Source organism: Labrus bergylta, chromosome 2 (assembly GCF_963930695.1).
Source record: "Labrus bergylta chromosome 2, fLabBer1.1, whole genome shotgun sequence".
NCBI classification, from domain to species: Eukaryota; Metazoa; Chordata; class Actinopteri; order Labriformes; family Labridae; genus Labrus; species Labrus bergylta.
In genome coordinates, this window is record NC_089196.1 from 24,324,725 (window position 1) to 24,339,685 (window position 14,961).

Genomic DNA, 14,961 nt, shown 5'->3' on the forward strand with positions numbered 1-14,961 from the left:
CCAGCCTTTCTCTCAAACTGTGAAATCGGATTTCCACCAGGAAAATACACTACAATACAAAAATACAGTGGTATGGATTGTCTGTGGAAGCAACAATTAGGACCCATATTTAACATTATAGTTGTGGGGTGAGCTCTGGGGACCATGGAGAGTATGACAGGGGGAAAGCAGGAGGTCAGATGATGTGACTTTGAATTGAACTGGGCCAGCATGGACGGAGGAGTTAAACAAACACAAGATTAACACAAACAGCTGCTCATGACCCTGAACAAAAAATTCAATAATAAGATGACAAAGTTAAAACATTGTTGTGCTGTCAACGGATAAAAGAAATGCATTGAATTAATTACATGTCCTGTGATTCATTAAAGGCATACATCGATAATAAGAAGGATTGCAGATTTGCTCGTGATAAAAACAAATGCAGCTATCTTTTGACCCTCAAACGTGTTGTTCACTGTGACTCTTTGCAGCAGAAAATATAAACAGAAGCAGCGTTCTGTAGCTCACTTCATCTGACGACAACGGTTAGAATAAAAAAATCACGTCGCAGATGGTGATTTGAATTCTTAACTGATTTAAAGGCAACAGTATTAATCTCAGTCTGTTCTGTTACCAGCTAAAAAAAACTCCACACAGGAGCTTTTAATCTAATCAAATGGTTTTGTATCAAAATCGATTCAAACTGCATCTCTCATTGCCAGCCCTTGTGTCTCTGTTTGCCTGTCACTGGTACTATTCAACAGTCACACCTGTCAATCTAAAGAACTGTCATGCAGTATGTTGTTTAAAATGCAAGCTGTTTGTAAATCAAAGAGCCATAGAGCTCATATTGAAGACAAGTCCTTCAGTAAATACTTCATGCTCAGGAATAGAACACTCTGGGATTTGAAAAACTCAGGAGAGGCTTTCGAGGACTTTGACGCGGTGCTGTAATGACAGTTATCACTTTGCACAAGAAGTCAAATGTATCTTCTGGCTTCTGATTTCTGTCAGACATGCAACAAAGAACTATCGACACGATGCTCGGGAGAAGAACACACTGGGGTTTGAAACCTCGAGAGGACTGTCGGAGCCGTTTTGACGACGTGGTTTAATGATTTTGCATTCAGAGGAGTAAAGTATGTCTTCTAGCTTCCACCGCTGTCGCTTGTGATTTCAGTCTGACGCTCAACAAAACTTTATCGACCCCGAGGGGAAACGATCCGAGAACAAAAACCTCTTCTTCATCTCGGGGAAAACTGTTACGTAGGGGTCTTCAGAAGCCGACACTTACCCCCCTGCCCACACACTTCCAGTATGTACTGTGACACACATGAGCACAGCAACATAACTCTGGAGCGATCTGAGGGTTGAAGCCACTGAATAAATGACAGGTCATTTTCAGTTGGGAGTGGAGCGTACCGACGAGTGAGGCGATCAATCACTTCGGCGATCGCCCATGCAGATTTCAGTCCTCCCCGGTGTTATTAAGACTGACGCCGACGACACAGCCAGACAAGATTGCGTGACAAGTGTGTGCGAGACGTTTAAGTGTTTTCTGTGCGAGTGTGGAGATGGCACATTAATCGATTTCCGTTAAAAACACAATCGACCCTGCCATTGGTCAGGCTGTGGAATCATTCATGCTAAGTAGGTAGCAGTTACCTTTTTTTTCTCTGAGATGTAAGAAAAGAAGAGGGGCAAGTTTCTCATAGATTTTTTTTTTTTTTTCTTCCAAGTGTGTCTGAGTCGGCCACAGCTGGAGAAAAGTGGCTCTATTGATCCTGGGAGTTTCATTTTTCAAACATAGTCATCTTTCAGAGCCGGCTTTTTCGATTTTTTTGAAAAATATACAGTGAGCTTTCCAGATCATTTTATGGCTTTTTTGTCACAGTGGAGAAATTTGTAGAATCCCTGGGTGGGCGGTGGATGGTGAAAATGGATACTCCTCCTTCATAACATGACTCAGATGTTTTTTTCTTTGCAGGGATAGATGTTTAAATAAGGGCTAATGAGGATTTATTTTTATAATTGATTAGTAGGCTGACATTTTAGTCCATAAAATGTGATTAAACATTCCAAGTGATTAATAACCAAAGGTGTTTGTTTTAAACTAATCTACAGTTTCTGCAGTTTTTCCAATCTACCAACATAAATCTACTTTTTTTTTTTTAAATCTGTGTTTTCTGGGCAACTAAATAAAGATAACTTTAACATGAAAACAATGGACAAAATATCAATCCAAAGCTCCTGTGAGAATTTGGTTAAGAAACGATTAGTGAAGCCTCTTCATGACATACAAAAGTTAACAAGACCATCACAGGAAGATTTACATTTCGTATATCTTAATTTTTAATGCACAAAAATGCTGCAGCGGGGTATGTGTCAGATAATATGATTTACACCATGTTGAAGAAAAAGCCGTCATACATTTTCCAAAGCAAAACCAACAATGAGTGTGACAATACACTGACGTGTGATCCTGACTGTGCAATTGTGAACTCTTTGTCTCTCTTGATGCTTGAGTGTGAATTTTAGTGTGACAATAACTTGTTAAACACGTTTTCATCTGTTTCTTATCAATTTTTTTGCTACAATATTTGAATGCAAAAAAAAAAAAAAACCCTGTTGAAGACAAAAGCAGCAGAGATAAGATGTACCACTTGATCCACAGGGGGCGCCAAAATCAACACGTACAAAAAGTTCCTCACAAGAGCTTTAAATTCAAGCTTCTTGATTCATCAGCAAGTCGACCAGCAGTACAGATTTTTTTTAAATGAAGAATTTCAGATTTAAGTCAACCTCCTCCAATGCAAATATGATTTTGATACATATCAATATGATACATACATATGATACATTTATACTGTATATGATATCTTAGTGTTGAGATGATGATAATAATAAACATAATGGAGAAATGAATTACCTCATTTGCTTGAGAAAAGAAGTGTTAATGAGTGTCAAAGATGAGCTAGAATTATTGTTGTCACAAAAGACCACTGACTTGACTCACCCTGATCCTAACCCCTGTTCGCCCTCAGCCAGCTGATTTCTCGGCTAATATATTAATATGTTTATTTTATTTTTTACCGTCATTCTGTTTTGCCTTCTGCTACAATGTAACAGCTCAACAATAATGAGGTTAAGGGGAAGCAGAAAAGATGGCGATGAAGAAAGGGAGAGAGCAGCTGCTGTGTTGGTTTCTTACACTGATAACACTTTCTGTTTGTTTCCGACGAAGTGCTGACTGTCCAAAGGCAGTGTGGCATCGAGGGTGGTCGAGTAGTCAGTGGTTATGTCATTGTTGACAGCTGCTGGTCTGTGCTGCCCAGCGGCGGGTCACAGTAACAGCGCATGCACATGCTACCCCCACTAGCGATTAAAGGTCTGCTCAGCGTGAGGACTCATACACACAAAATAAAAAACACATACACACTCAGTACTAAAAGCAACTGAACAACTGCTTGTCTTTTGTGTTGTAACCTGTTGCACTGCCACACCGGGACTCTTCTGTGAGGGCAAGTCGAGGAGCAGCCCGTTCACTCTTAATGTCGAGTAGGAGTGAAAACAAAGATGACCCGTGACAGCTTTCATATAGCTTTCAATGTTTAAACTCTCGTCCACTGTTCTTCAAGTCAGACCTTTTTAAACCTACTCTTAAAGGGCTCAATTGTACACAAAGTGAAGTGCCTATACTGTAGGCCGGACATTTACCTTTTAAAAAAATAATGTGCTTTTAAAACTGTACATTTACATGTGTTAACCTTTCACCTTTTAAATCTTTTAAGAGAAGAAGACTGTTTTAAAAGCAGGATTTAAATAATGTTGGACATTGACTCAATTGAATATGAAGGAACAAATGATACACCAATAGATTGTTCATAACTTGTCATCTTTCCCTTCTAAAGAAACTCTTAAAAATGAAAAATCTAGTGTATGTTTATGACAAGACCTTGCAAATGATTTTCATTTGAACCTAACGCTCATTCCTTTTACGAGCCTCTTGTTTTTGCGCAAAAATAACCGAACTAAACAGAAGCTAAATGAAAATCCTTTATCATTCAGTTAAACTTAAACTAAGCCCGGGTTGGAGTCTAATCTTCAGCACTTTACCACATATCATTCCTAACTCTCTGATCCCTGTTTCCAAATGTATACACTGTCCTCCTCTTTAACAAAGGCATAAAAAACCCCTAGGTCTACAGTATATATATATATATATATATATATATATATAATATATAATGCTTCATTAATTAGAAAAAAAAGAAAAGGAAAAGTCATTCAGGGGTCTGATTTAGTCAACTGGCCTCCAATTGGATGTCTTTGATTAGGCCATATATTAAATCCTTATAGCTCAAAGAAGACATAAACGTCACACAATTATATTCAGATTGTAACACACTGAGTCACTTTAAGAACTTAACGCTTCATTAAATAAATCAGAATTCATGAGAGCAGTGTTTTCATTGACTGTGAGGACTCAATGGAGATGGAAGAAAAAGCTCTAACACGTTTCAGAGGATTTCCTGCGACTGCCGATGAAGCAACTCGTTATGCGGAGCTGCCGGATGGGCACGAGGATGGATTGTTAACAGAACGTGTTGCAGTGTATTCAGTAATCATTATTAATCTGTGTGTCGGCGGATTCTTTCTCAGCTCGGCCCAGTGTTCATAAAGCTTGGATAATTAGACTGATTGATTAGACGGTGGTGATTCAGCACTCTCATCGCGGCTCCTCATCCCGTCAGGCCTCTAATAAGATCAGATTGCTCTCATATTCATGTAGTCCCCTGCAGGCGCACACACGCACATACACACACATACACACACATACACACACGCAAACCTAAAGCTTGTTTGTCCTGTCAGCTCACCTCTCCGTCTTTTCCGCTGCCTGTCTGTCACATCCATATTCAGGGCGATTAACAGGCTGGAAAAAAGCAGCCAAGCTTGCCACAGCAATACACAGAAGACTACAAGTTACATTATGTTAACATGAAAAGATTGCAAATCTCTCATTCCCCTCACTGCCTACTCTTCCTCCTTCCTCCTCTGTCTTTCACCGTGATCCATCCTGAGTTTCTGTCTCATCGCGTCTCATAAATATGACTGGTCCCTACTGTGTGTCGAGCCAAGAAAAACATCACACTGGAGAGCTGGAGACCAGAGACCTCACATCTGTCTAGGCTCAGCTTTCTACCTGACCTGCATGTGAGCTGCACGTGTGCTTGTCTTCATTTCTGAAGACAAGCACGATAGGGTTAGCAAGTTAGCAATAGGGGTTGGGAATTGCCGGATAAATCATGATACGATATGATGCGATGCGATAAGCCAAAACATGATGACACGATACCATAGGACACGACACAACACAAACATCATGCCTTCTACTTAACTGTGTCAATTGTGTGTCCTAATTTCTTTTATGTTCGTTAAGGGGTTAGAATCTCATGATAACTCATAATATGATATGAAACGTTCCAAAATATGTTGCCCATAAAAGAGATAATGTCAAGATTTAGCAATTCTGCAATAATTGATATATTGCAAGTAAGTTATACACTGATGTACCACGATACCTTATTTACTGAAGGATATATAAGTCCCCCTCAAAAGGTGAAATGCAGGATTAATGTATTCATTCTAGGGCTGGGAATCTTTGGGTGTCTCACAATTCGATTCAATTATTGGGGTCACGATTCGGTTCAGAATCTATTGCCGATTTGAAACGATTCTGAACTCATGGATTCAAAGTCTATTCATGAACGAATACATACTTCAGGATCTACTCCAGTCATCTGCGTGACTGGCTGGATTTCTTGCTGCTCCATTTGGCATTCTGCTCAGTTGAAGAGCTAGCCTTAGCAGCTTAGCAGGGAGTGATTGATTAGCCCAAGAAAATAAAATAGATTTTTGGAAGGTATGAATCGATTTAAAATCTCAGCAGGTAAGAATCTTGATTTTTACATAAAACTATTTTTTTTCCCACCTCTTATTAATTCACTGCAATTTGGTGTCGGTTTCTCCTCTTATCATCTCATAACTTTTTTACATCGCTGTCCGACATTATTCCCGCAGCGTTTTAATCAGCTGTCAACTTCTTCTTGGGTGATTAACTCCTCGTTCATGTCGCAAGTACTACTGTGAGGAGTCTTGAAGTAGTGATGCAATTCGATAATCGTATCACAAGATTCAGGAGGAACATATACCTTTGTATCTATATATTTTTTCAAAGCCCTTGTCTGAAAACCCACACACATCCCATGTGTTTTTCTGCAGATGAAAATGTGATTCAACTTGAGTTCTTCATCTTGTGAGGCTTTTTTCATCAATACACCGCCTTGCACTTATCTCACAGTGCCTGCTCATCAGCACAGAGACAGCACAGTAAAGAGACTCTCCCTCGCTGTTGTAAAACTTTATGACTTTCCGTGTTGCTTTTGTCTCCAGGCATCGGATATTACAGAGGATGATAAGTATTCATTTAGATTTTTGCCAGATCACCACTCCTTCGCATCAATACAACCCATCTGAGCTCTTTAAAACCAGACAAAGTTTGGGGGTTGTGTGTGTGTGTGTGTGTGAGTTTATGAGTGTGCATCTTAGTTTGTTGCTTTTGTGTGGTGTTTATTCCAAGGCTGTGATGAACCCGCTTCAGTATCACCCCTAAGAGAGTATTTATGGAGAAAATGATTACCTTGGAAAGAACAGAACTTTGATGAAAATCGTCCCTCTTCAATTTGCACCTCGCAGGCCTGCAGTTGGCGTCCTTGTTTATGGGTAATATTGGAAATCCGTAAAATTGCATGGAGTACTTCAGTAACAGAGAGCTTCCATAAAGACATCATGATATTCAGTGGCCTATTGATTGAGGCTTTTTGCTGATATTAAACATCTTTGTCACTGTGAAGTGGTGGTTTGTTTCAAACTGGTTCAAACCAGATATTTGAGACTTGGGTGTTCTGAAGCTGAGAGGCGTTTGGTAGCTGAACAGTAGTGGGCCGCATGTTGGAAAGGCTGACGAAAACTAACTTTCGATCAATCTGATCAGAGATAAATAGTCTGAGTTGAGTCGGGCCTTAAGCCACCTGACAAACCAGACCAGCTAGTATGCAAATTCATGCATAAAACTTAGCATTAATACAATCAAGACTGTTGAATTTTTAAAAAAGCGTACACTGTTTTTGAAAAAAAAGGAATGAGCTATTCAGGAAAACACTTTACCAGGCTGTAAAAAGTTAATTTCAGCTGTAAAAATGGGGATTTTAATATGGGTTTTAATGGGACTTCCTGGGCTCTGGGAACCAGCCACAAGTGGACACTTGAGGAACAGTTTTGTTCGCACTAATACATTGGCTTAATTAACACGAGAGGTTGCATTTGATCCTACCCACTCCCCAAACAAACAGTATTAGGATTTAACTAATTGGTTGGCCCATCTCTTAACAGGAAGTTTCTCTTGAATGCAAGGTTACCAACGAAATACATGAAAGCACACATATCTGTTGCACAACTACGCACACTATATTTCGACAGTATCTTTTGATAACATTGTGACAAAATAAGATGGCTGCATTGATCTCAACTATCCGAAGTCATAAACACCTTTCTCCTTCTTTGATTGTCTGTAGTGTTTAAGAATTTGCTTGTAAATGGACTATAGGTATTTAGCACTTTTCTAGTCTTCTTACCACTCAAAACTCTGGTCCGAGCAGCCTTTAATATCGGGACTGAAGGAGGAACTGACTAACATTGAGCCACTGTCCTGAGTTGACAAATGAGTCTGGCATTCTGACATGAACCTGGGCTTCTTTGGTTGAAAACCAATTGATCCAATGGGTGCAGCAGAGGGACTGATCAGCCAACTGGTCCAGGGATGAAACCATAATCCATGTTGTTTCTTATGTCAGAACCAACAGAATGATAACACCTTGTTACTGCTGTAGAGAGAAGTGGAGTTCACACTGATGCCATACATTTCCAATATCACCCGACATTGCAGTTTCTTTCAACTCTGGTCCACTCCGTCTTGAAGACCTGACAAAGCCAATATGTTGTCATTATTTTACTGATGTGTCAATTTATGATAACTTTAGACATCGGTCTATGTCAAGTGGTTTGGGGAAACTGAATCCTTCTTCTCCACAGAAACCAGTTAGTGTTGAGGAGATGTCAGACTTGGAATGAAAACGAGAGGGTAAGGAGTTGACAGTTTGGTCTGATATCATGCAGTTTTATTGTTATATAATCTAAATTGATGGATCTATTCCCTGAACCTAATCTCCCGGATTGTTTAACACGTCTCAATGGAATTTATACATTTGCATTTATTTATACAACGCAGGAAACAACGCAACTCTTAGGTTGGTACCCTCCCAATAACTTCAATCTAAAACGTGATTCCCTCTCCACACCTTAGTTGCACATGTCAAGAATCCTTTCCTTGATGACTGCCCTGACAAACTGTTTCTGGAAACCAAAAAATGTAACCCTCAAAGGCTGAGTGTATTCTGAGTGTGATGCATTTCTCTTTCCCTTATGGTTTTTGGCCGGTCACCCATTTGGCGCAGCAGGTTCTGAGGTCTCGCAAGGATCGAATCGCAATGAAAGAGTTGGCAAGGGATGAGCAAAAGTTTTAAGAGTTCTGCGATGTTTTACTTTTCATGGGTGGGCAGGAAAGCATTTTGTGGGGATAAATCAGTTTTTTTTTTTTCCCGTGTGGGCGTATATGTGTGTTTGGTTTGTGTATCATTATCAGAGTTTTAAACATAGACAAATGGCGGTGTGCCTGCCCTCCACACACTCCCTGCCACCTCTCTCACTGATGAATCCGACCTCACCTGTGATTGTATCTAAGGCTAACACAAGCACAAGAAGGAGAAATTAAAGAAGGAAAAAAGACAATTAGGGTTGCGAGGGAATGATTTTTTTTCTTTTTGCTGTGTTATTTGTGTTGGTAGGATCCGCTGGTTTTAAATATAAAAGTTTAAGAACCAAAAGGTTGGATGGAAAAGCTGCTTCGGTCCCTCTCTCTTTACATCTCTTTATCGTGTGTGTTTGATGGAGTCGAGCGAGTCATATGATAGACGATATTGACAAGCTTAAATGCCCTTATTGGATAAGAAGTGGCCCCTGGGTGCTGCCCAAGCGTTTTCTAAGAACACACCACCAGACGAAAAAACCACACACTCACATCCAGCATTACCTCTTTCTGCCACCACAGCACTCTCAACAATTACCTCCCAGCTCTTTAAAACACACACACACACACACACACACACACACACACACACACACACACACACACACACACACACACACACACACACACACACACACACACACACACACACACAAACACAAAGGCTATCTTTATGACTGCAGCATTTCCAACCATTCCAGCTCCACTTTTTTTTCCCCTCCACTTTCCTTATACCTCCTTCACCCAGAGACCATTAAACCAGATCTCTTCTAAAAGGCTTTAAGGCCTCACTTGGCCGGCCACTTCTCCTCCAAAGCCCTGCCGCGGCTTCTTTTTTTTTTTCTTCTTGTTTTTAAATCAAAGTCCGTGAAAGGTTCAGAGGGAGGAGAGGAGAAACAGAGAGAAATTTGGGACGACTTTTTGTGTTTGTGGGTTGGAGACACATCTGAGCTACAAAACCCATATGGTCTTACTCACTCATACACACAGACACACACTCTCACAAACACACACACAGGCTTAATCTGATACGGTACATGCCCTCCTGGCCTGTTCTGCTCTGCTGGGATTTTTACTTTTTCTTTTCTCTTTTTTTTTTCTTCCCCTCTCCTCTCACCTGCTGAGAGTCTCTGTAAAATGTGTAACCTGCTCTCTTTCTTTTTGTCTCTTCTGCTTTAACACACAAGTCTACACACACACCCACACAAACACACAGACAGAGCTGCACCCACACACACACTCTTTTGCACTCTGGAGCTAACCTCCGCTGTGATTCGTTTGCTCCTCTCACAGAAGGTTCTGATTTAGGATCGCGGCGGTGTGTAGCTTTTTTGATTCTGCTGCTAGTCAACCTGAAAATGTTTTCCTTGATGGTTTTTTGGCAGAGGCCATGTTGGAGGAGCTCCGGCCAGCTCACTTCACCTGCCAGCTGCTCAGCACAGACTGGTCCTTCTGGAGTCCTTTTTTTTTTTTTTTTTTCCCCCCAACCAAAGTTTTATACTCAAAAAGACTACTCCCCCCCCCCTCCCCACCCCACCGCCTCCATCTCCACCTGGCCCTGCAGATCAGGTTCCATATGCATCAGTGTCTCCGAGTGGGAGCTCTGACTCACCTTCAGTTAATCTTTTCTGACTGCAGCGGGTGTTGACGGGTGGTGTGGAGGGTCCACACCTCAGGTGGAGAATTTTAAGGTGCATCCAGTTATTGATTTCCCCCCCAAAAAACAAGTCTTCTGTTCAAAGCTAGTAAATATACTGGAAGGCCCTGCAACTCTTGAACACAACTTTTTATCCGGGATGAACGCTTATTTTTATTAGTAACTTTTTGTTAAAGGGTATATATTCAGATACGAAAAGGAAGGGTGGGTCTGTACATCCGTACACAACTTCCTAACAAGCTGCTATTTCTCAAGATCATCCCTTTTTATTTCACTGGTCGCTAGGGAACCTTTTGTTATTTCATTGTGCTTTTCGGTGGACAAGCTTTAATGTCTAAAGCTTTTAGAGGAAGTAAACACCCTTTAAACTACAGAGTAAGCTTTAGCTAAATGTAGTCTAAGTGCTAATATATAAGACAAGGTTGAGACTGTGGATTGTTTGGTGATTGTGATTCCTGAAGAGCAAGACTTACATGTACATGTCGTGGTTCACTCGTTGTTATTAGGTAGGGCCTCTAATGGATCTCTTACCACACCAGGCTATGACTTAAAAACTGTGACGCAGGAGGAATCACTCCGTATTCATGTCAGTCTGGTTGTCGGTTTAACTATAAGTGTAATGCTGTCCCTCCCATGCACTAAAAATGCATAAATAATTCAACCCAATATACAGTGTTGTCTTGAGCTCACTTTTAAGCGAGTGTGTGGTTGCAGAGTAACATTTTATAAGGAAGTTTGCGCCATCGTTTCCTTAATCGCAATGTATCCAGATTCAGTAGTTGCATTATTAAATTAGAGTTTTAAAATCTGCTCATGTAAAGCCTGTATTCAGGTATAATCTTCTAAAGTCCCTTTTTAAAATAAATGTTTACTCACGCGGCAAATGAACTATTCAGACTGCCAGTCATAGTCACGATATTTTGCCCCCGTGACATCTCGCTTCAATATGAATGTCACAAAGTGTAATGGGAGGTAGCACCGATTCCAACTCAGTATCGCCCCCGGGGGTAGTAACGGAGGCGTTACAGGGCCGAGACGGGATCGCTGTATTCCAGCGGTGGGGAGCATGCAGCGCTGTGCATGTGCTTTTCTTAATGTGTGTGTGTGTATGTGAAGCTCCTGCTGTTTGTTTACAAGTCGTGCTTCCGCAATGCCGCAACTCATTGTGAATCCACAGACAGGCGAAACATAGATTCAATTGCGGAATGAATATGAACGCACACTAACGGCAGAGCTTCACAATCTGTAAAGAGCTACTCGAAAGTAAGATTTTAGACAAAGGTAACCTGCCGGTGATGGGAGACAGATTTTACCGATAAGAACCAAAATCCACACACATTCAAAACTAAAACTGAGGGATTATCTTAAAGCAGTATTTTTAGGGATACACTGTCAATAATTCACAAGACAATCATTTAGCTACCATTCCTTTGATTGCCTCATATCAATAACTATAAAGCATTTCTGTTGTGCAGCTACACTCTACAACCTAACAGCAATCTGTCCACAGTAACTAACCAGTGAATTATCTGGTCAACATGCAGGAGTGACAGTGCTACAGTTATTCATTCAGTGGAAACCTTTCTGAGTTATGACTAACACAATCCAACTGTCAGACTGTTACGAATACTCAAATATCAGGCTTCCTTTATTTAAGGACGACATTGGTAGAAGTTGATGACAAGGCCACAAACAGTGAAAGATACACATTTATATGAAGTGTCAATACGAAGAGTTCCCTGTTGATGTAAGAGAGCAAACATTTTCCTTCATGTTCAGCAAATATGTAATCCCCAAACATAGATTTCTGCCCATGTTTATACTATAAATCAAGTGCTGACTGAGTCTTTATATACCATAATATGTGTTCTTCCCTTAGGGATTTTGAAGCCATTACTTTTACAGATTTCATTCCTCTCAGTATTTCAAACTGAACATTTCAGTCTCGGCGTACTTTTGATGTAGTTTTCAAAACAAGTCAGGCTCAGATTTCCATCCAAGTTCACTTTGTCTGACTGGTTTCTTTTTACAGATATGTTTAAGGTGAAAAGGTAAACTTTGTGTTCTTATGCTCCCATCTGCAGTCGGTGCTTTTTGCATGTATTCAGATTTGTTTTTTTTTGCCTGACTTGCTTTTTTTTTTGGAATCTCACATTCAAGAACATTGACAGGAAAGCTTGAAAAAAACAAAAAAGAGTGTGTTTTGTTCTCTAGTGCTCTTTGAAGTTAGTGTGTCTTTGTCTCCTGAGTTAATCACATTGCAGAGTCAATTCTCTCTCTCTCTCTCTTTCTCTTTTCCTCTCACCTTTTTTTTGGGGGTCTTTGTGATTGATGAGTTTTCCGTCGCTCTGAGGAAGCCTACAGAGGGGACAAACAATCTCCCACATATTGTTGCGGTGTTGAGTGCGATGAGGGAGATGAAGTAGCTATCAATACCTGTATCGATGACTACAGTGGAAGCCGGTTGGAAATGTTCTGCTTCCTTATCGATCGGTGATCCATTATGAGCTGTTAGCAGACGGCTGGCTGAATGACGGGGGAGCGGCACATCCATCATAAGTTGCTTTCGCAGCTTGGCAGACTTTCTCTTTTAACTGTTTAGTTTGTCTGTTCTCCTCTTGTTCCTCTCTGTACATGATCCTCCTTTCACTTCTTTATCTCATGCTGTTCATCAAACACAAAATAATACAGACACGCTGCACAGATGGAGGAAGCATTTAGACTCGAATCTGACAACACCTGTCTACACACACTAGCTTTGGGGGGGAAAAAAAGAAATCGTAAGACTTTTGTTTAAATGATTGGTGAGGTAAGCTTTCTCCATAACAAACAGTCCAATAAGAGAGAAAAAACAACACATCTTTGAGGTCTCTTTTCACCGTGACGGTCACAACATATCAGCCTGCAGAGAATAACTGTAACTTCAAAATGGGATACGTATATAAACTTTCTTTTCTCCTCTCTTCTCTCCTTCCTTTTCATCAGGTGACGGATCAGTCGGTGCGAGCAGTTGCAGAGAATTGTCCTGAGCTGCAGTTCGTCGGCTTCATGGGATGCCCTGTGACCTCTCAGGGAGTCATCCATCTCACTGCAGTAAGTGTCAAACTATTTACTCGACCATCATTGTCACAAACTCTTTGAAAAGAGCCAGAACATCTTAGGACAGCCTGTCCCCTGAAATGTTCCTGAGTTGCTCTTTTACACATGTTTCCCACAGCGGAAGATTTTTTATTTTTTTTTAGTATCGGATGGAAGTAGGCGGAACATGATGTTCAAAGGAAACTGCAAAGGTTGATTACAAAGCAACTGAATCAGACGCCACAAAGAGAGTTCTAGCCTTTCTAGCAATGTTACAGTATGTACAATTTGACTTATTCACAATCTTAACAAACATGTGGAAGAGAACATACTGGTAAGCAGAAAAAAAACCCCCATCTATGTTACGTACAAACTTACAAGGTCGCAGGATAGAAATGTCATCTTCAGCCCCGCCTACTTGCTTGTGGTGAACTTTACAGATCTACTCACCCCAGTGTCTTGCAGAAATGTCTTTAGGAGGCTGGCAGGTAAAAGTCTACGTAAAGTAGGGCTCATTGTGGCTGTTTGCATTCACGCACACAGCTCAGGAGTTTCATGCATTTGTGTGAAAAGTCTAATAGTGTTCCCCGGATGCTGACCCCTGACCCTGTAAGAATGTGTGTTTCCTTAAAAGCTCCTGTGAGAAGCAAATCAAACTATCAGGAAGAACATTGATTATTTCTATTCTGTTCTTTTAATGCCTGTTACCGCTGCCCAGTGGCGATTCTAGAGTCCGTTGGGGCCCGAAGCAAAAACACACAGGGGACCCCTCCAACCAGCGTTCATCACCAGTGTGTTATAAATAAACTGACACCAATGATGACTTTCATTTACAAACTTAAGTTTCACAGGCGAGCACTGTCAGATTGGACCCTCTTAAGGGAAGTTTCCTACAGTCATTGCAAAATTTGCACATTTTAAGCCCCTGCTATGGTTTAAAGTTTGTTTGCCCCTTGGGCCCCCCCCCCCCCCCCCCCTACTGGCCTGGAGCCCCAAACAGTTGCCTGCCTTGCCTGTTGACAAATAGCGCCTCTGCCCTCTCCTCCCAGAAGCTTTACAAATCAAAATGAAGATACCACTGATCCTGCAGCAGAGTTAATTTGAGGCAACAGCTTCACTGTTTTGAGTTATTCCTCGTATCAGTGAATATCAACAGAAGTCTCAGTGTGACAAAGTTTTTGGTCTAATCCCGTTACTGTAGGCGAGCTCTCTGTGTTGCTGCGGGGCCATGAATTGTCTCCAGGGAGGGGTGTGTGTGTGTGTGTGGGGGGGGAATTAACTTTTAGAGAGTAAACTCAGGACCTCGCTGCGTGTTTTATCTAAGACTTAGTTCTGAACTTATTTCTTGTTAACTTTTAAATCTCATGAAAGCCTAATGAGATGAATCCTAATAATACGCTGCTGTTCTGACTACACCCTGCTGTTTGGATATTAGCATGCTAATGAGCAGGGCTCGCTGGTTTAAGATGTGCTATGCCATATAAACACGGACACACATGCACTCACACTATGATTGCTGAGATTCAATTCACCAGAA

At 41.0% G+C, this 14,961-nt stretch overlaps 1 protein-coding gene across 1 annotated transcript in view; it reads left to right on the top strand.

Moving 5' to 3' along the window:
- fbxl17 (F-box and leucine-rich repeat protein 17) overlaps positions 1 to 14,961 on the top strand; it is a 238,574-nt gene that overhangs the window by 64,891 nt on the left and 158,722 nt on the right. The window contains exon 7 of the mRNA XM_020630424.3: positions 13,332 to 13,439. Coding sequence (XP_020486080.2) covers positions 13,332 to 13,439 — 108 coding nt within the window. The remainder of the gene's footprint in view (positions 1 to 13,331; positions 13,440 to 14,961) is intronic.